This window comes from Doryrhamphus excisus, chromosome 12 (assembly GCF_030265055.1).
Source record: "Doryrhamphus excisus isolate RoL2022-K1 chromosome 12, RoL_Dexc_1.0, whole genome shotgun sequence".
Classification (NCBI taxonomy): Eukaryota; Metazoa; Chordata; class Actinopteri; order Syngnathiformes; family Syngnathidae; genus Doryrhamphus; species Doryrhamphus excisus.
Genome location: NC_080477.1, coordinates 441,698 through 463,137, shown reverse-complemented (window position 1 = coordinate 463,137; position 21,440 = coordinate 441,698). Strand labels below are relative to the sequence as shown.

Sequence of the window (21,440 nt, the reverse complement as noted above, 5' to 3'; positions counted from 1 at the left end):
GCTAGCACAACAGACAGATAAAGACACTAAAGGAGTTCCATTTACTTGTAAAAGTAAACATCCAGAAATAACATTCAACATAAATAGCCTGCATTCAAACAAATGCGTTAGCTTGATGCTAATTTGCATTGAAAATCACATCGGAAAAGCGATTAGCACTAGCGATTTTAGGTGATGATTTCAAACACCTCCAAATATGCCAATAATGATAACTCACGGATCTAGAGTAAGCATAAAACACATGAAAACACTTGCTAAGGCTCACCAGGCTCACCAAGAGGCAGGACCGACACATTCAGCAGCTTAATGGCAGGAGACTACATTGCTAACAAGATGGTGGTCTTGAATGACAGCGGGTTTCAAAGAGCACAACAGAGCATTGTCGCCACCTGTTGGACTGCTAATAGATGACACCCCATGTGGTACATTTTTCTATCTTACTTTGCCCTTCCTCCACGTAATCCACAAGTTTAAAATCAATAAATTCAAGGCCAGGCAAAGGAATTGAACCGTGTCCCTCTCGGTGTCCCGTGGGATTCGCTCCTCGTACAACCGGAGCAGGAGCCTGGCTCACATTGCCAGCAGTTCACTTGCAACAGCATTATTTGCGCCATTGGTGTAATTCCGCTGTTCGCCAGCGGGGAGCACCAATGAGGCTGATTAATGTAGCAATGTTACAAAACTGTATTTTAGCCATGAAAAATCTGGCATTAAAAAATAAAAACATTAAGACCTGCGGCCCACTGAAAACGTCAAGAGATGGGACTATTTTTTGTGTTTTTAGCAGCTAGCTGATTAATGTAGCAATGTTACAAAACTATTTTAGCCATGAAAAATCTGGCATTAAAAAATATGCGGCCCACTGAAAATGTCGATAGGACTATTTTTGGTGTTTTTAGCAGCTAGCTCATTAATGTAGCAATGTTACAAAAATCTGGCATTAAAAAATAAAAACATTTGAGGAGTGCATGACAGCCTTCATTATAATCATTAGCCTAATCTTTGAATGTGTGTCATCATGTATGACATCATAGCATTGTTCTTTGCTAGCGAGGAAGCAGGAAATTAAATGTTTTAGGATTTTGGTAGTAAATGTTGTAAATGTTGATCCAACGACATTAGGAAAAATGAATGTTCTTGCTGTGAACAAGAAGTCCACCGTGGTGGGAATCACATGGACGTTGTGCCGCTTGGCCTTTTGGGGGCAGAGTCGCCCTAAAGTAGATTTGCCGCCAATCACCATTTATTAAATCTCCCTCCATGAAACCTCGGCCGCGTCCACTAATCCTGATTACAAAGACAAGTGCACTGCAGATTCCCGTCCCAGTCCGAGATGGCCGGATGCCACGCGGGGCGCAAGTTTGAGTGAGCAGAAGGGACATCAAGCGGAAGGATGAAGGGATGACGGACAGCTGGATGTCTCATGATGGACAGCAGAGGGAGGAGAGGAACTAACGGCTCGTTCAAGCGCTCGTCCCTCAAACGCAGCGCCTCGTCTGGATCCCAGAGGGTGAGTCACTTTTTAGGGATTGATTCATCACGGCAGGATTTGTCTTGTCATTCTTTGAGCCTTTGGGGCTATTAGTTACGGAATGTTTACGTCAGGGGTGTCAAGAAAGGGGAGGAGGAACAAAACATCAAGATCTTAGCTTTGTGTCTTAAGTCCATTCATAATGAATAATTATTTTTACAATATCCCTTGGGCCGCACTTTGGAGACCTCTGGATTACATCACCAGAATGTCCCTGAACGTATCGTAGTCGATTGTGATTGCGTCTTCACGAATGCACAATGTAAACAAACGGTTACTTCACCTTCAGGAAGCCACTTCCTGTCATGTTACGAGTCAGTGACGTCAACATTACAATGTTTATATCAGGTGCACGTTGGTTGAAAGGAACGTAAGCTAAGGCTTACTCACTGTTAGGAATGGAATATTTTCCCCACATGACCACGAGGCCGATTGTCTGAGCCATCTCCATCTGATATGCCAACATTGTAACATCCTAACAATGAAATCAGTCTATTATATGAATAACTGATTTGAATTGGTGATTATTATTAATTCCATATATGAACATAATATCACAGAACAGCACATTGACAGCTAATTTAACGGGAGTCAAATTCCAGAAGTTGAGGATGACGACAGGTGGATGTCGTGATGAAGACAACGTAAACGAGGCCCAAGTGACATGCACATTAATCCCCCATCACGCAGAGTGGAATGTGACTAAGCACAATGAAACATTATCAGTGATTTAAAACCTGAGCGGGGATTATTTTTTTTTTATGATTATTGTGTAAGAGGATTGTAACCATCAAGAAATGAAAGCTTCTCTCTTCCGCTAATTAGTCAGATTCATAAACACACACGTGTTGCAGCAGCAGGACAATTCAAGATCTTTTTCATTCCTCATTCAAGATGGTCAATTTTACTGTTTGGATCTTGTTGCCATGGCAACATACGACAGTGTATATACTGTAGAGCAGGGGTGGGCAAACTTTTTGACTCGCGGGCCGCATTGATATAAAATTTCCGGGGGGGGGAGACTATATATTTTACACGTAACAGTCCACCTGGTATTATTGTATCTGTAAAATTGTCATGCAATCTGCTATTATTATTTATTATTTTATATTTATATTTAAATATTTTAAAAATAATAAAATATTATAATAATTAAAATAAAATAATAATTATTATATTATTATGTAAAATATGCAAATATAACAATATTATTATATACAATTAATATAATAATTAGCATTATTATAATAAATATAATAATCATAATAGTATAATAATATATAATTTATATTTACTTATATAATAATATATAAGTAAAATAATATAATAATTATTATTATTTTAATTTTTATTATTATTATGTGCTTGTGTCTCTTTTTTCAGGAGCACTTTGTAAACAACAGACCATGTCAAAAAACGAAATTGATACAACCATCAAAAGGTTGGCTCAGGCCATGATGCCAGGTTGTATGTTGAGTTTAAATGAAATACTTTGGAAAGATTGGGCGGGCCGTATTCAAACACTTGGCGGGCCGGATGTGGCCCCCGGGCCGTAGTTTGCCCACCCCTGCTGTAGAGAGTACTGTTGTGTATACAGCATATGTATTGTCACTCATTACCCTTTGAGTATAATCAATTTCACTGTTTGGACCTTGTTGCCATGGCAACATACAATGTTCAGTGTATATATACTGCATAGAGTACTGCTGTGTATGGCTCTATGACCCCTCCCCCCCCTGCCCAAATAAGGTCAACAAGGGTGGTAGCATGTAAATGTAAACGGCATGTTTCAGCTTCAGAGAGCCTGGATCGAGAAAACCTTCCAGAAGAGAGAATGCATCCAGATCATTCCAGGGAAAGATGCCAGCAGGTGAGAAACTTCATCCTTCCTTCGGAAATCTTCTATGGACACTGGTCATGTGACACTGGCGCCGCCTCCTGCAGGTGCAGCTGTGGTCAAGTGGTGGCGCAGCACACGGCGGTTCCAGCAGGGGGCCGGGAGGACGAGGAGGCGGCCCCGCTGGTCGTGCTGGAGATCCAGGCCACCGAGCGCTGGACCACCCTCAAGCACACCCGGGCCACGCCTACTGATGCTTACGGCGTCCTTGAGTTCCAAGAAGGAGGTCACGCCAACAAGGCCATGGTGCACACATTGAACGATACGATAAGCCCCCCCCACCCACCCCCCTACTGACCACGCCCATCTGTGCCCCGCAGTACATCCGCGTGTCGTACGACTCCAAGGCGGACTCCTTGCTGCACCTGATGGTGAAGGAATGGCAGCTGGAGCTTCCCACGCTGCTCATCTCGGTCCACGGGGGCCTCCAGAACTTCGAGCTGCCCCCCAAGCTGCGGCAGGTGTTTGGGCGGGGCCTCATTAAAGCCGCCGTCACCACAGGAGCGTGGATCTTCACGGGCGGCGTCAGTACCGGTACTTGAACATTCCCATGGCTGCTCGGATGCAGGGGGCTTCTGACTGCAGATCCTTTGTCTTCCAGGCGTGATCCGCCATGTTGGGGACGCTCTGAAGGACCACTCGTCCAAGTCTCGTGGCAAAGTGTGCGCCATTGGCATTGCTCCGTGGGGCATCATCGAGAACAAGGAGGACCTCATCGGGAGAGATGTGAGATGTAAGATGTATCTGACATATGTAAGACACGTAACTCTTTGCCCCGCCCACTTCAGGTGTCCCGCCCCTATCAGACCATGGCCAATCCCCTCAGCAAGCTGTCGGTTCTAAACAGTAGCCACTCCCACTTCATCCTGGCCGACAACGGCACCAGCGGCAAGTATGGCGCCGAGGTCCGACTGCGCCGACAGCTGGAGAAACACATCTCCTTGCAGAAGATCAACACGCGTGAGTCATGTGACCGCAAGCCCATAGCCATCATGTGACCGCCGGGCTTCCCTTTGTCATCCTACGCCTAGAGCCACGTGCCAGGCGGGGATGGCAAAGGGGGGCTCAGCCGTCACGGCCACTGCAGAAGAAGAAAGCTGGTGTTTGCGGGCAGGGCGTGGTGGGCGTCACTCAGGCGGGGGCTCTGTGCCATAGGTCTGGGTCAGGGGGTCCCCGTGGTGTGTCTGATCCTGGAGGGCGGTCCCAACGTGATCTCCATCGTGTTGGAGAGCCTGAAGGAGGAGCCCCCCGTCCCCGTGGTCGTGTGTGACGGCAGCGGCCGGGCCTCCGACATCATTTCCTTCGCCCACAGATACTGCGAAGCCGACGGGTGAGTGGCGGCACTTCTGATGGTTCTCGCCATGACGGGGAGACACTTACTGATGTCACGTGACCGCAGCTTGGTGAGCGAGGGCGTGAAGGAGCAGCTGCTGGTGACCATCCAGAAGACCTTCAACTACGGACGCAGTCAAGCCCAGCAGATCTTTCTCATGGTGATGGAGTGCATGAAGAAAAAAGCTCTGGTAGGACGTCATCAGTTTTCATAAATCCTGCTGTCCACTTTGTCACCATCTGCGTCCGTCAACCCCTCCCTCGGTACGGTATGACCTTCAACCTGCTCCTAATGGACTCTTTAATCCCACAATGCACTGCAAAATATAAGGTCACATGAGAGCCGATAAGACGCTCCTTCATTTAACTTCACGTAGACTGCAGTTGTCCGCCAAGTGCACGTACACGTCGTCACGGTGATGCCGTCATGTCATGTTGCAGATTACAGTGTTCCGGATGGGTTCTGAAGGCCAGCAGGACATCGAGATGTCCATCCTGACGGCGCTGCTCAAAGGTGACATAAAAAAAAAGATCTTTGTTAGCTTAGCCGCCCTCCACTCTCACATGTGACTGCAGGTACAAACGCGTCGGCGTGTGACCAGCTGAGTTTGGCGCTGGCGTGGAATCGAGTGGACATCGCTCGGAATCAGATCTTTGTGTATGGACATCACTGGCCGGTGAGTTCAGACACGACATTCCGACTGTTCCGATCCCGTTAGCATTATTATGATCACGGTTATTATTATTAAATGTGTCTTCCGTGTTTGTGCTCAGCCGGTGAAGCTTAGCGAGCATCCCAAAAGTCCGGCAGCGGTCCAGCGGGCGGCGGCGGCACCCGCAGCCGCTAAAGGAAAAGCACGAGGAAAGAAAGGAAAAGGAGGCAAAAGCAAACCAGAACCACCAGAAGAGACGGATCCCAGGAAACTGGAGCTGCTCAGCTGGGTAGAAGAAAAACTTTGGGAATGCGATCATAATCCATAATTTACTTTTAAAGCAATTAACTCGCTCACCTACCTTGTGAAACTGTCAACATCCCCTGCTGAAACCTTGTCGTCGGCCATGTTGGCGCAGGTCAACTCGTTGGAGCAGGCCATGATGGACGCGCTGGTCTTAGACAGAGTGGACTTTGTGAAACTTCTCATTGAGAACGGCGTCAACATCCATCACTTCCTCACCATCCCTCGTCTGGAGGAGCTCTACAACACGGTGAGCGCACCCGCGCCTCGCAGAGGTGGTGGTGGTCCTGTCGGCTCTTGCTGTGTGTTAGCCTAGCTTAGCTGCATATTAGCGTATACTTGTATATGATATGTTTATATTTGTGTCCCGAAATAGACCAGCTGTGCTTGATGTGAACTTTATTGAGATTACAGCAGCATTAAAATATTAAATCCTTACAGTGTATAACAGAAGATGTCATATGTATATTTAATACCGCATTTTACTGCCACAACAAGACAAAAGCTTTCAGCTTTGATGTCCATCGTCTCGTTGCAACAAGCAGCTTAACATCCATCATCTCAAAAAGCTGACACGTGACTGACAGGCGGGTCTCGAAGCACCGCCCTCACTCATGGCCGTCTTGGCTACACAAGCCAGCGAAGGGACGAACTCCATAAATATTGTGATTGTTGTGCACCCCCAGGAACTGGGTACAGAGTCACAGTCCCATCGAGGTGGTCCGCCTCCTTTCTTCCTGACTTAGCTAATGCCTTACTTCCTGTTTGTCTTTGCGTCCTGCAGAAGCTCGGACCCCCCAATACCCTGCACTTTGTGGTCCGAGATGTGAAAAAGGTGAGTTGCCAGGACTTGACTACCAGCCGAAGGTATGGAAAGATCGGCTTAGCGGCCTTGCTTGCATGACTTGTTCTCCAGGGGAACCTCCCTCCAGACTACCAGATCACCTTGATCGACATCGGCCTGGTGCTGGAGTTCTTGATGGGCGGAGCTTATCGCTGCAATTACACAAGGAAGAGCTTCAGGACGCTGTACAACAACTTGTACGGCCTGAAGAGGGTGAGCACGACCCTGAAGAACATTTGTCAAACACCAGACCAGACTCATCAGAACTAAGTGTTGGATGAAGGAACTTCAACTCATGAGATGTTTTCCCTTTCAGCCCAAAGCGCTGAAGCTGCTGGGAATGGAGGTAAGTGTTCTCCCAAAGACTTTGGGAAAGGAAAAGGAGAATAAAGTCCTGGCTGTGGTGGACTTCAGGATGACGAGCCCCGTCCCAAAGGCAAAGGCAAGAAGAACAAGAAGAAGGAGGAGGAGGTAGACATCGACGTGGATGACCCCGAGGTCAGCCGTTTCCATTACCCCTTCCACGAGCTGATGGTGTGGGCGGTGCTGATGAAGCGCCAGAAGATGGCGCTGTTCCTGTGGCAGCGGGGGGAGGAGGCCATGGCCAAAGCTCTGGTAGCCTGCAAGCTCTACAAGGCTATGGCCCACGAGTCATCCCAGAGCGAGCTGGTGGACGACATCTACCAGGACTTGGAGAACAACTCCAAGTGAGACCGCTCTCTTTGGACGGAGACGGAAGGCAGACGCCACCACGAGTCTTCACGTGTGATCTTGTTTTGCGTTCGCAGAGAGTTCGGGCAGCTGGCCTACGAGCTGCTGGACCAGTCGTACAAACGCGACGAGCAGGTGGCCATGAAGCTGCTGACCTACGAACTGAAGAACTGGAGCAACTCCACCTGTCTGAAGCTGGCGGTGGCCGCCAAACACCGAGACTTCATCGCCCACACCTGCAGCCAGATGTTGCTCACCGACATGTGGATGGGATGCTTGAGGATGGGCAAGAGCAACAGCCTCAAGGTCACCTTCACAGGCGGTCCCTTCACCTTCGAGGTTCTCCTTAAACCTTTCCGTCTTTGTGCAGGTGATTTTAGGAATCATTTTCCCTCCCGCAATCCTCCTCCTGGAGTTCCGTCTCGGAGATGAAACCTCGTACCACTCCTCCAAGGAGAATGACGTCAGCAAAAGCAAGGACGACGACAATAAGTCCAGCAAAGTAGGACAAGAAGCTCCACGGCGTCCTTACATCTTTTGTCTCCGCTTTGAGTGACCGTGACTTTGTACCAGGACGCCGTCTCAACCGTGGACACCATGTCCAAGAAAGGGGATGAGGAAGAGAACCACAAGAAAGGCGGGAAGAGGGTCCCCATTGGGAGGAAGATTTATGAGTTCTACAACGCCCCCTTCACCAAGTTCTGGTTCAACACGGCAAGTCCATTTTGTATCTCAGAAGTACGTTTACTTCTAGTACCCATGTGACGTGTCAGTCATGTGACCCTCAGATCTCCTACCTGGTCTACCTCATGTTATACAACTACATCATCCTGGTCAAGATGGAGCGATGGCCGTCCCTTCAGGAGTGGATCGTCATCTCGTACATCATCACGCTGGGACTCGAGAAAGTCCGACAGGTAAAGCGGTTCTGGTTCGGAAAAAAACGAGATTCAGAACCAGACCGACGAGTCGTCAGCGTCTTCTGTCCTCAGATCCTGATGTCAGAGCCAGGGAAGTTGAAGCAGAAGATTAACGTGTGGTTGGAGGACTACTGGAACATCACAGACCTGGTGGCCATCTGGGTCTTCCTGCTCGGGCTCCTGCTGAGGCTGCAGAACGAGCCCTACATGGGCTACGGCCGCGTCATCTACTGCGTTGACATCATCTTCTGGTACATCCGCGTCCTCGACATCTTTGGCGTCAACAAGTACCTGGGACCATACGTCATGATGATCGGGAAGATGGTAGGACCAGGCACTTCACCTTTGACCTTCTCGGAGCAAACATCCCGACATTAAAGCTGCGGTCTGCAGATGATCGACATGCTGTACTTTGTGGTCATCATGCTGGTGGTCCTGATGAGCTTCGGCGTGGCCCGGCAGGCCATCCTGCATCCGGACGAGGAGCCCACGTGGCGCCTGGCTCGGAACATCTTCTACATGCCCTACTGGATGATCTACGGCGAGGTGTTTGCGGACTCCATAGACCGTAAGACTAGAGTTCATAGTAAGACTTCCGGTCAGTCCAACGGTGTTCTGGACTGGGTGCACTTTCATTTCTAAAGACATGGAATTCATGGAATGATTACTTGGAATGATTACTGAACACACACACACACACACACTGACACACTTAACTTCCATAATTCGCACAGACCTCACAGCTAGGAGACCAGGGTTCAATTCCACCCTCGGCCAACTCGTGCATACGTGGGTTTTCTCTGTGGACTCTGGTTTCCTCCCACATTCCAAAAACATGCTAGGTTAATTAGCCACTCCAAATTGTCCATAGGTATGAATGTGAGTGTGAATGGTTGTTTGTCTATATGTGCCCTGTGATTGGCTGGCCACCAGTCCAGGGTGGACCCCGCCTCTCGCCCCAAGACAGCTGGGATAGGCTCCAGCACCCCCGTATTCGATTTGAGAGAATGATTATTATTATTGTTGACTTCACTCCAAGGCAACACATAACAAGTCAACACAAGTCAACACCCACAAAGACTCACAACTTGTATTGAGTTGCTTTTGTGTGTCTGCTTCTTCTTCACCTCTGACTGACTCCATTTTTCTACTTTGTGTTGCCATCAGTTTACGCCATGGAGATCAACCGTAAGCATCATGACAGTAGCAAGACCAGGCCATGGCGTTTAGCAGCATTCTAATGACGACCTCATGATGTTCGTGTGTTTCAGCTCCATGTGGAGATAACATGTATGATGAAGACGGTAAGAAGCTTCCTCCTTGCATACCAGGAGCCTGGCTGACGCCCGCCATCATGGCCTGCTACCTTCTGGTGGCTAACATCCTGCTGGTCAACCTGCTCATCGCCGTCTTCAAGTAGGTCACTTGTTGCTCAGTGTTTGTCCAAACGCCCGGATGTCCGCCCTTGGTTTGTCCCAATGTCCTCAGTCTCTTCAAATGTCCTCATCGGAAATGTCCTCAGTTTGTCCAATGCCCTCACAGCTTGTCCTAATGTCCCCAGTGTATCCACATACCATCGCTTTGTCTCCTCAGTTTATTCAAATGTCCTGTTTCTCCAAATGTCCTCATCAGAAATGTCCTCAGTTTGTCCAATGCCCTCAGTTTGTCCAAATGTCTTCAGTTTATTCAAATGCCATTGGTTTGTCCCAATGTCCTCATATTCAATTGTCCTCAGTTTGTCCAAATGTCCCCAGTGTATCTACATACCATCAGTTTGTCCAAATGTCCTCAGTTTATTCAAATGCCCTTGGTTTGTCCCAATGTCCTCAGTTTATTCAAATGTCCTCAGTTTCTCCAAATGTCCTCATCAGAAATGTCCTCAGTTTGTCCAATGCCCTCACAGCTTGTCCAAATGTCCCCAGTGTATCTACATACCATCAGTTTGTCCAAATGTCCTCAGTTTATTCAAATGTCCTTGGTTTGTCCCAATGTCCAGTTTATTCAAATGTCCTCATCGTAAATGTCCTCAGTGTGTCCAACGCCCTCATAGCTTGTCCAAATGTCCAGTTTATTCAAATCTCCTTGGTTTGTCCCAATGTCCTCGGTTTGTCCAAATGTCCAGTTTATTCAAATGTCCTCACCATAAATGTCCTCAGTGAGTCCAATGCCCTCATTTGTCCAAATGTCCTCAGTTTATTCAAATGTCCTTGGTTTGTCCCAATGTCCAGTTTCTCCAAATGTCCTCAATTTGTCCAATGCCCTCAGTTTGTTCAAAAGTCCTCAGTTTATTCAAATGCCCTTGGTTTGTTCCAATGTCCTCAGTCTCTTCAAATGTCCTCATCGTAAATGTCCTTGGTTTGTCCCAATGTCCTCAGTCTCTTCAAATGTCCTCATCGGAAATATCCTCAGTGTGTCCAATGCCCTCAGCTTGTCCAAATGTCCAGTTTATTCAAATGTCCTCCCCACTTGCTCAAATATCCTTAGTTTGTGCAATTGTCCTTGTAGCATGTTGAAATATTCTCACTTTGTCCAAATGTCCCCCACAGCTTGTCCTAATGTCCTCGGTGTATCCACATACAATCGGTTTGTCCAAATGTCCTGACGTTGTGCTCAAACATCACCAGTTTGTTCAAATGTCCTTGGTTAGTCCAAATGTCCTCATTTAGCCAAATGCCCTCAGTTTGTCCAAATGTCCCCCACAGCGTGTTCAAATATCACCCATGTCCCCAAACATGTTTCTTCAAATGTCCTCAAGTGTGTTGAAATATCCTTGCTTCATCTGAATGTCCTCCCAGCTTGTCTAAACGTCCTCCCAGTTTGTTTTCCATAGCGATTCTACAGGAAGTGCTTCCAGTTAGTGAAACGTTGACGGACACTGAAGATCCGTGTGTGTGTGTGTGTGTGTGTGTGCGTGTGTGTGCATGTGTGTGCATGTGTGTGCATGTGCGTGTGCGTGGGCATCCACAGCAACACGTTCTTCGAGGTGAAGTCCATCTCAAACCAGGTGTGGAAGTTCCAGCGTTACCAGCTGATCATGACCTTCCATGACCGGCCCATCCTGCCGCCGCCCCTCATCGTCTTCCCGCACATCTTCATCGTCCTCAAGAGGCTGTGTTGCCGCTGCCGCCGGCGGCAGGACGGCGACCGCGACAACCGCCAGAGACGCCTGCGTAAGACTCGCCATCACGCATCACTCCACGTCTTGACAGCGATGTGAACACGGATGTCGGCGTGCGTGTTTGCAGAGCTGCTGCTGAACGCGGACGAACTGAAGAGTCTTCACGAGTTCGAGGAGCAGTGCGTGGACGAATACTTCCGAGAGAAGGACGACGAGAAGCAGTCGTCCAACAACGAGAGGATCAAGGTCACCTCCGAGAGGTGAGCCCGTCCTGCACGGGTCGTCCTCCTCCCACAAACGTGTAAAATGGCATCCATGTTGTTTGGCCATCCAGGGTGGAGAACATGTTCATGCGTCTGGAGGAAGTGAACGAGCGGGAACACTCCATGAAAGCGTCTCTGCAGACGGTGGACCTACGTCTGGCCCAGCTGGAGGAGTTTTCAGGTCGCATGATGAACGCCCTGGAGAAGCTGGCCGGCGTGGACCGAGCCGAGCTGGCTCACTCGCGCTCCAGAGGCTCGTCCGTATGCGACGGCGCCGCTCTGCTGCGACGCGGCAGCATCAACAGCGCCGACGGCTGCAGCCTCTTCCGCTACCAGCTGGAGCCCGACCCGGATAGGACCTCCCTTGGGGGGAGTCCGGAGAGGCAGGAAGGGAAAGCGGACGCAGGTAGGATGTGTCGCACGATACTCCAAGCTGTCGATAGCGCATGGTCACCATGGAAACAACCATGGTAGCGTGTTAGCTTTTCACTTCCTGTGTCCAGGTGACGCCCATGTGACCGCCAAGGAGGTGGGCTCCACCCTAGACATCCACCAAGTGAGGGACAGAAGTCAGTCTCTGTCCAACGTGGGCATCCTCATCTCTCCCTGTGAGCAGGACCACAGATCACCTGAAACCGTCGCCATGGAAACGGCAGGAGGACACACAGAGAAAACAAGACTGGAGGCCGTGGTCTCCTACCCGCTGGAAAAGTCAAAGGTCACACAGTGTTTGCCGTCACCCGTGTCCACCAAGAGATCCGAAAGCAGCGCGTTGTGCAACCCCGCCCTCCAACATGCGGCGCTACAAAGTAACCACGACAACAGGGAGGGGGAGGAGCCCGTGGAGGACAACGAGGACAGAACCTACCCGACTCTGCGCTCCAAAAGCCTCTACGTAAACCCGAAGAGCAGGACCCAGAAAGCAGACGCGCCACGCTCGGCTGCTAGTGTCGCAGATTTGGTGTCTGCCTTTGGGGGTGGTGGTGGCGGCGGCGGAGGCGGCGGCGGCGGCGGCGCCGCACACTCGAGCTAGCCTGTCAAAAATATATATTTGAATATTAAAAATCTTTGGTCTTCCTGCTAAGTTTGAAGTGGAACCCGCTTGTGTCAGCAAGCAAGGCAGCATTCAGACGCGTGCATTCATACGCATGTCATCAAGACTATGAAATATAATCATCAAAATAAGATCCGCAAATGGAGCAGGATGTCAACAAACTGCCGTCCTTTATTACGATCCTTAACCAAAGCCACGCATCAGCCAGTCCAGTCCTTTTTTATAATCATGTAACTTAAGGCAGCCAATCAAATGTCATCTGGCAGGTTCAACACCTGATAGGTAAAGAGAGCAGCTACTCTAGAACCTTTAGAACCTTTAGAACCTTGGCCCAGTCAAGAGGCTGCACCAATGTAAATATGCTGACGAAGCAATAAACTACCTCGTTAACAAATGCTATTGTGTTCATTCATTCAGATGGTTAAGGTTTTACAAAGTTTTATTTTCTAAAGAGGAAGTCACTTATGAAACGGTGTTGTCGCCATGGCACCCAGAGAGCGAACATTGACGGATGAGCCATTAGAAGGAGATATACATTTCCACGTTAGCAAGAGTGAGAAGACATGCGGGCACATACACACACACACACAGGAAGTAACAGTGGTGCAGTTTCCTGACGCTTTCAAAGTCAAATGTGCACGCAACCTCTGACAGGAAGTTGCTACCTCGAGGTCATGTCTCACACACACGCACACACACACACACACACACTCGATCCTGACCTGAGTGTTTCAACTTCCTGCCAACAGAGGGCGTCATCTTACTTGAAGTCCTTCATCTTGGTGTCATAGGTTCCAGCGTCCTTGTAGGCGGCTACGTAGCCCGTGTTGGTCACAATATCCTCGCGGCCTTCACGGCCTTTGCCCTTGCCGCTCTGGTCGAAGCGCTCCTTGTGCGTGCCCGTGTAACGCGACGTGTCGGTCAGCCGGTCCACCCCGCCCGCCTTAGAGGTTTTCTGATGGGCACGTGTGGCAAAGTTAGGAGATGCCATCGAGGTATCTCGTAAACGCTTGTTCTCACCGTAACGCTCAAGTTGCTGGGCGCTCCCGATGCCACCAGCCGGAAGATGGACTGGAGGGCCTCTTCGTGACTTTTACCTTTGAACCTCTGCGACGCCAGCTCCTCCAGTGCGAGCTGGAACTCCTCAAAGGTGATGATGCGAGACGACTTCTGCCTTGAAACGCAAACACGTGACCCGTGAGACGCGGTGCGGCGTTTTGGCAGCGACAGCTGTGCCGTGGAGAACTCACTTGACTTTGGAGAAAACGATGTCCACGTCAGTGCCTGTCACGTTCTTGCCGTCAATAATCTTGCAGTCTTTGCAGAGCTTGGCCCAGTTCTTCCCATTCAGCTCATTCCCGGTGGCCTTGGTGTCTCCGTGGATGGCGAACTGCCTGAAAACCGCCAGCAGGTCCACGTGATCTATGCTGTCTGCCATGATGGAATATCTACAGGGGAAACAAAGATTTCAAACTTGTTTTTCACAAATAGCCTCCATATCTATACCCGTATAATGATACAAATTACTGAATTACTAAATACTAAATTTCTGCCACCGACTCAAAAATAAGTAATAATTAAGTAATAAATAAATAAGTTATATGATCAAAATTACTAGTTGAAACTTAGAATTATGATGGGAAAAGTCAAAAAATTGTGTGATAAAATGTTGATTATGGTAAAAGGTCCAAATTATCATAATAAGTCATAAAAATTCGAATTTATGACATAGCCTCATAATTGTTTTCTCATCTCGTAATTTCGACTTATGACTTTATCTCATAATTTCCACTTTTTAAATCTCATTAGTATTACCATTGGAATATTTTTCTTTCAGTGTCGGAAACTCCATTTGTCACTCGGAAAGCCGAAGAAAGCCGAAGAAATCCGAAATCAACATTCAAGACCGCTGCTGCTCAGCGTTATAAATTGTATAATTAAGACTTTTATAATGTCCTCACATATTCTTCCCAACTATTGTAACATGTGCAGGCATCTTTCTAATAAATACTGTACAACAAAAAGAAAGGTTAGGCATATTTTTGACCGTTTTGAGCTTCATGTAGCTTACCTCTCAGTAGCGTGCTAAATTCCGCTAAAAGGGTAAAAAAGGGTCGCGTTAAATGTAGCGCTTAGGTGGCCACAAGCACCATAAAAAATGACTTTTAAATACACGCATTGACGCCTTTGTTTACTTTGGTCACGGAGGTGACAACGACGCTTTAACTGTGACGTTACGTTTATTTCGCCCAGAACGAAAAATTGTCAGACCACACGTGTCGTCCATTGTTGTAGTCATGGTTGTAATACGCACTTAGTAATGACTACATTGTGGTTGTGACGTCACGCCGCACGTGGTATTTGTTTTTTTGTAATATACTGTTAGCAATGACTGAACATTCGACCACTACTCGGTTTTACGACACACCACACGTTGTATTTGATGCAGTCAAGTCACTGTGTTTAGTGTTTTTTGTCATATGAAGTTAGTAATAAGTAATACCACACTTTAACCACTTTATTTAACCACCTAGCAACTTTTTCATGCTATCTGTCTGAGCATCTCATTGGCTGGTCACACCGTCCACACCTGTGTGACAAATAACGTGCTTGTTTTATTGGTCAGTTCCATGTTAGATGAGGTGACATCAGCATCCACGTTAGTAGGAATTTAGTAGGAATGTTAATTGTGAGTTTGTACTCACACACGCCGATTGCAAACTGATTTGAATTAAAATCACACGCACTCAACTCTCTTACCTGGAGGCCTTGTCCGTCTCTTCTTCTGCTGCCTCTGCTGCTTGCACTCGCTCAAATGAGCTGAAGGTTTGTTGTCGTGTGTTTATCCCGTTGTCACGGTGACATCCTGTCCAGCATCATACAGGCGGGGAGGGAGGATGCGGGCGGGAGACGTCGGGGTTGGCTCTCGCCGCCCCAGTCAAGAAGGCAAAGGTCGGGGGTCAACAAGGTTTTTTTTTGTTTTCATGGTAAAAGAGAAGCATTTGAGACGATGACTCGGATGGTCAACGTGTCCACAACAAGGGCAGGACTGGTGAGACCTGCAAGGGCCAGACTTCCATCATCACAACAACTGAACAGAGCCAGCAGACAGGAAGCAGGAGACAGTAGCGACGCCAGTGCTGGTGGTTCTGGTCTTTGTTGTTGTGAACGCTGCAGCTGCTCAGAGGAGTCATGATTGAACTGGACCACGGCCAGAACCGACACTGTGCATGTGTTTGTGTCGTGCTTCACAAGGCCACTCCTTCGCAGTGACACTGTTTGGATGTTGTCATGACCCGTTGTTGGGGCAACCGGTCCTCCCATCATGGGAGGGACGACACACACACACACACACACACACACACACACACTAGACTAGATCACGTTGGAGCCGCTAAGTGAAACAACTGCATTGATGATGTCACATCCTGCTGGGCGATCGTGAAAACACACCCAGCATTCACGCCTGCTGGTGGCAACTAGTTTGAAGGTCATCAGCAAACATTTCCAGGTTGTAGAGATCCAAAGTCCAACTTTTTAGTCAACAAGGATAAAAGATGTCCTTTTATTTTGATTTGATGTGAGGACACGGACATTAACTCCTCCTTTGCTGCAGGCTAGCATACATACTTCATTTACATACGCTAAGATAACTAGCATTCATCCAAACGACTCAAGCAGGTCATCAGCAAGGGGGAGGTGACCTTTGTAATAAATAGTGATTCTCACGCTCGATGAGAAGTGAGTGGCGTGCACGTGAGGGGGGGGTGCATTTGCGCCATCGATGCGGCAAACAGTAAGAAACAGGAAGTGAGGTCAACTGTGTTGGCCTGGTTACCGTGGCAATCCAGCTGTCAGGACACGCCCTGCTCACTGCTGGTCCCAAGCGTACTCGAGGATGGTGTATCAAAAAGTGGTTGTGCGGGTGTGGCGAGGAAGGTGCCGCCATGTCATTGCTGACTCAAGAAGGTCTGGTCACGCCGCTGGCCTGGCTCACGAACACCGAGGGGGACTGAGCAGACGGCGTCCTGAAGCTCAACTCTGCGGCGCTCTTATTGCAGCGGGACGGGGCAAGCTTCCTCTTAGTCCTGGGCAGAGGGGAGGGGGACAGGAGTGCGCCTCTGTCTCGGACACCTCCTGCGGAGGACGAAGAGCCCAGCTTGGCCAACGCCACGGGGATCTCCTCCAACGACTCGGCCGAGTCGGAGTTGTACTCGGCGGGTGGGGCGGCGGCCAGTATGATGGGCGCCGAGGCCGGGGCCAGGGGGGGCAGAGAGGCCCTCAGGGGGAATGCTGGGAAAGGAAGGCGTTGGCCGAAGGACACGGTGGACAGGCTGCAGGACTCGGCTGTAAAAAGCAAGATGGACGGCGGGTTAGGGGGGGGTCAGCAATACAGTGTTGCCAGCGTACCTGTGGGCGGGGCTGCGCCAGGGGGCGGAGCTGAAGCTGGACAGTGACTTTCTGTGGGTACGTCTGCAGGAAGTTTATGGACCTTCCTCCTCTTCTTCTTCTGTGGGAACAATCATGTTGAACTGAGACATCTGTGTGTGTGTGTGTGTGTGTGTGTGTATCCACCTGTGTGTGTCTGTGTTTGTGCTCTCCTGTGTTATGTTCTCCAGATAGAGTGGGCGGGGCCTCTAGTTCCAGAACAGGAGTGGACACACCTCTCACTCCCCCAGTAGCCATGAACCTTGAGCACACACACACACACAACAGACCCTTGATGATTTCCATACAACCAATGACAGCCAAGCAAGGAGGGGTGAAGAGGCGCTCTTACTCGTCCCCCCGTAGGGACACTGTGGTGGTTACTTCCTCCCGGCCCACATCAGCGTCGGTGTAGCCCAGCGTCCTTGAGTGGTCTGAATCCTGATTGGGGGGGGGGGGGGGGGTTAGAATATGAACTCAGCAACAGGAAAGACACCACGTGACTTCTGACCTTCAAGTCGACTGAGTGAGAGGTGGTCTGTTTGACGTCTGCTGGTGTTGGCGTGTGTCTGCCGTCCTGACGGTGGCGCTGACGCACAATGTACTCGTACGTGCTCAGCCTGTTCCACACTGCACATAAAAACAAGGTTAGGGAACCATCAGTAAAGACGATGCGCACCAAGACACATGACATGAAGTGGAACAATCATCTCCACGTCGTTCTTCTTGTGCCTGCACACACAAACACACACTCACTGAGGTAGATGTGGAAGCAGAGCAGGTGGCAGAGCAGCACAGACGACAGCAAAGCGAGCGTGATGGTGATCGCTGCCAGCGAGGGAATCACAGCGGACGCCGCTCTCACGGGCGCCAGAGGCAGGAAGACGAACCACACGTTGGTCTCATTTTGCACTGCAGGAGAGGAGCGGATGTTGACAGCCAACACTCGACTGTGTCTTCTCCATCTGCGTCGCCATAGAGACCACTGGACGCAAACACAGCACCAACGGCGCTCTGCCTCCGTGGTCTCTCGTGAGGTCAGGTCTTACCCCAGAAGTGTTTGTCTGTGCGGAGTTTGGCCGGGTCCAGAAAGAATTCAATGAAGACGTACAGAGAGACCACCAGAACCAGACACACACCCAGCAGAGCCGAGACCACACTGTGTAGGAATAACCTGCACACACACATAAACACACACATAAACACACACACAAACACAGTGTTCCATGTGTACAACGTGACGCTGGGGACATGACAAAACCCACTTGTAGTTCCTGCTTCCCACACAGTTGTTGAGCCAGCGGCAGTGATGGTCAAAGTTGGCCACGCACTTGTTGCACGCACTGCAGTGCTTTGACTTTGGCCCTCTGAAAAAAAAAGCAAAACACGCACATTAGCACCTAGCAAACATTAGCGGAACAAACTGCTCCTTTGCCTTTATGAAGTCACTGCAAGGGAAAGTGAAACACATGCAGTACCAACGGACAACTGAGGAGGCAGCTGTGAGCAGGACAGGTTCATGTTGAGCACAAGTTCAATTATTTAAGGCCTTTGCAGTTGTGACCCACTGACCTGCTTTGGAGCAGACACACTCAGCTGTAAAAAGAAGTGAAGTCAGCCTTCTTTTCGGCATGATCATTTCCACTGCAGCAACACTTAACAGTTCCTTAATGGGGGGTCACACTCACACGTCCACCTGGCACAGGTAGCAGTGGCAGTTCTCGATGACGTGGGCGTGTTTGGAGCGGTCAAAGGCGGGAACCGGACCTTTGCGGCTCTTGGCTCTGACGTTGCAGTCGGCCGGGTCGATGGACACGGCCATAACGTGCGCACACAAGTGGCAAACAAACATGATGCTGGTGCACTGACACGCGGCGGCTCAGGAAGCGTTCTACACCAGCGGACGCAAGCACAAGCACACACCTCATGTACGCTGATAAGGATACAATGTAGCCCGCCGGGGTCCAGTGGGCGGGCAGCAGCGGCACAAAGATGCCCAGGCCCATGATGGCGAAGAAGGCGTACAGCAGCCAAGCCAGCATCTGGAAGGGATGAGGCGGCCAGCTCCAGCCGTTGGTCCGAGAGCACAGACGCACGTCGGATGGCTGCGGACCGTCCTCAGCCACGGGTGCCGTGCGGTTGGGGTTGGTGCTGCAGGCGTCCATCCTGCAGGGAATTGTGACACGGCTTGACTTTCAAGTCCACACAGAACCGCTGCCACCGTAGTGACAAAATAAACTTGTTCGGGTGACATGTTGTCTTGTTTAATGCAAACATTCGATGTCACTAAAAGCTACTGATACTTTTATAGATGATTCAGAAAACAAAAAATCATCATAAAAAATAATTCAGCTTACCATTCTGACAAATCAACAAAGAACTGTCCCATTATTCATTTCATTAGCCACACTACTACTATTCCTATTAGTGACTACATATTACTTTACCTTTCAACATACGTGTGCGGGGCTCAGCTTGTCAATCAGCCGTCCGGTCTACAGCATCTCATGCCGGGTTTGCAGGGTCCTGTAGGGCCCTACCGGGTCCGGGTCTATGGCTGAGCGGAAAGGCAACTCACGGGCTCCGGTCCGGAGAAGCAGCGGCCGGGACAAACCTTAGCTCACGTCCATCCCGGTAGCGGAACCAGCAAACGGTTTACCGACGATGGGGACCGACCGAGCCCGCGAATAGCAGAGACGGTCATCGCATCCTGCTTAGCGTTAGCCCGGAGCCGCTAACGCGACGCTAGCAGGCTAACTAAAACCGCCAGCGGGCTTCGGTGAGGACTTCTGGCTGCTCGTTCAAAGTTCAGCGCTCGATGGCGACATTTTAACATTCAACTTCTTTCGAAATATTGCTGGGGTAAATTCATTAGCTCGTCGGTTAGCCGTTAGCCTGTTGTTAGTTTAGCTGTTGCTTACTACGACCGCTACTCGGCTAGTTTGCTGTTTCCATGGTAACGCTACCACTCAGCTTTCTCCTATTGGCCAGCGGGTTTAGTCCCGCCCTGCTTCCAATAAGATTAGTGACTGACAGCTGTGATGATCAGGTTTGACCAGCAGGGGGAGGCAATGACTCAAAACAGTTTTAAATGGAACCATTCAAATCAGTCATAAAGTATTACTTTATCAAAGCATTTCTAGACATTAATTTAAGGCTTATTTGTCATTCTAAAGAGTCATAATAACTTTTGAGGAAGTAATGTACCTCATGTACCTCAATGTCAATTATACTTACTATTGTCTAATCAAGATGCTGATGGCTGTGTGGAAAAGTGGACTACAAAGTGTACAAATCTGCAGATGGTCATGTGACTAACAGAGCACGTCATATGACCTCCTGAATCTCGGTCAGGGCCGGGACTGCTCCTTTAAGAATTTCTAGAAAAACATCCCACACGAGGTCCGCTCCCTCCTGAGGCTCTGGAAGTGGAAGGACGGGGGGGGCGTGTTCTTTGAGGCAGATGGGGGGCCGCTATCGGTTAGTGGGGGTTGTCGTAAATTAAAGAAACATTTCTGTTCTCGAGGTCATCTCCAGGCGAGGTCCCGGAGAGATTTTAACTATGTTGCAGGGGGTGGTTGGGGGCGTGGGGGATGGGGGGGGCATCTGATACAGTTTGATTGAAGAGGATTTCCACCCCCCCCCTAGTTCTGATGGAAACAGTCTGGATCTCCTCAAGAGCTGCTCTGCCAGCGAGACCGCCCCCACAGGTCCACAGTGCATTGTGGGTCATCTGCTGCTTCCATCACACAGGAAGGCCGACCCAACTGCAGCCGGACCGCACGGAGAATTCTGGAAGAGGCCAAGGAATGTTCACACGGATCCCAATCAATCAATTGCTCCCATTCTGTCAGAGGCGAATCCGACAGTCCCGTCAGTCGCGTCTCACGGCGTGCACGTGTTTCACATGTGACAGAGCTCAGAGGTCACGCCAGTCAAGACATGTTCATTCTCATCTTGGGTTGCCGCGGTGACCTTTGACCTTACGACACATGGCGTTTGACATGAGGATGATTTAGTTTCCAAATGGCCAGATGAAAACAGAAATGTACGGAAACCGAAATCCATTCTACAAATCCATTCCATTGGAGTTGTAGAATGCAGAATAATAATAAATGACAAACTTTGTATTCCCGTATATACTAGCGAGATTGATTCCAATCGTGTTTCTCAACTTTTTTGTCAAATTGCAGGCACTTGTAAATTATTTTGGCCCCATGGCAGGTTATTCTGCAGTCATAAAGCTGAGGAATGCGTTAGCTGGGCATTGGATTTCACGTTGCTGCACGGTGGTCGAGTGGTGAGCATGCAAGCCTCACAGCTAGGAGACTCGAGTTCAATTCCACCCTCAGCCATCTCTGTGTGGAGTTTGCATGTTTTCTCCGG

General features: G+C 49.4%; 3 protein-coding genes across 6 annotated transcripts; 1 reads left to right on the top strand and 2 right to left on the bottom strand.

Moving 5' to 3' along the window:
• The first annotated feature begins 1,253 nt into the window (after positions 1-1,253).
• On the top strand, positions 1,254-15,314 carry LOC131139383 (transient receptor potential cation channel subfamily M member 1-like). Of its 4 annotated transcripts, none has more exons than XM_058088975.1 (28): positions 1,254-1,510; positions 3,325-3,401; positions 3,476-3,674; positions 3,749-3,962; positions 4,030-4,154; positions 4,217-4,388; positions 4,584-4,758; positions 4,828-4,951; positions 5,202-5,274; positions 5,337-5,437; positions 5,535-5,702; positions 5,832-5,966; positions 6,501-6,551; positions 6,633-6,773; positions 6,877-6,906; positions 6,975-7,267; positions 7,349-7,577; positions 7,642-7,773; positions 7,845-7,985; positions 8,060-8,188; positions 8,264-8,515; positions 8,585-8,777; positions 9,359-9,379; positions 9,463-9,607; positions 11,159-11,361; positions 11,437-11,569; positions 11,644-12,007; positions 12,099-15,314. In XM_058088975.1, exons 1-28 carry the CDS (start codon positions 1,424-1,426, stop codon positions 12,603-12,605), a joined length of 4,614 nt encoding a protein of 1,537 aa, XP_057944958.1. In that variant the 5' UTR covers positions 1,254-1,423; the 3' UTR covers positions 12,606-15,314. The 4 variants fall into 4 exon arrangements, with proteins under 4 accessions (XP_057944958.1, XP_057944955.1, XP_057944956.1 ...); XM_058088973.1 differs by having other exon boundaries at positions 1,255-1,510; positions 11,644-11,978; positions 12,076-15,314; XM_058088974.1 differs by having other exon boundaries at positions 1,256-1,510; positions 8,585-8,759; positions 11,644-11,978; positions 12,076-15,314.
• tppp3 (tubulin polymerization-promoting protein family member 3) lies at positions 3,760-14,938 on the bottom strand. Its single transcript, XM_058088978.1, has 4 exons — positions 14,698-14,938; positions 13,877-14,074; positions 13,647-13,800; positions 3,760-13,581 (listed from the first exon to the last, which is right to left on the bottom strand). Exons 2-4 carry the CDS (start codon positions 14,062-14,064, stop codon positions 13,387-13,389), a joined length of 537 nt encoding a protein of 178 aa, XP_057944961.1. The 5' UTR covers positions 14,065-14,074; positions 14,698-14,938; the 3' UTR covers positions 3,760-13,386.
• zdhhc1 (zinc finger DHHC-type containing 1) lies at positions 15,129-20,474 on the bottom strand. Its single transcript, XM_058088976.1, has 12 exons — positions 19,502-20,474; positions 19,001-19,220; positions 18,743-18,918; positions 18,320-18,421; positions 18,104-18,228; positions 17,811-17,966; positions 17,566-17,684; positions 17,407-17,495; positions 17,202-17,316; positions 17,037-17,136; positions 15,387-16,973; positions 15,129-15,216 (listed from the first exon to the last, which is right to left on the bottom strand). Exons 2-11 carry the CDS (start codon positions 19,217-19,219, stop codon positions 16,588-16,590), a joined length of 1,587 nt encoding a protein of 528 aa, XP_057944959.1. The 5' UTR covers position 19,220; positions 19,502-20,474; the 3' UTR covers positions 15,129-15,216; positions 15,387-16,587.
• Positions 20,475-21,440: the final 966 nt, after the last annotated feature.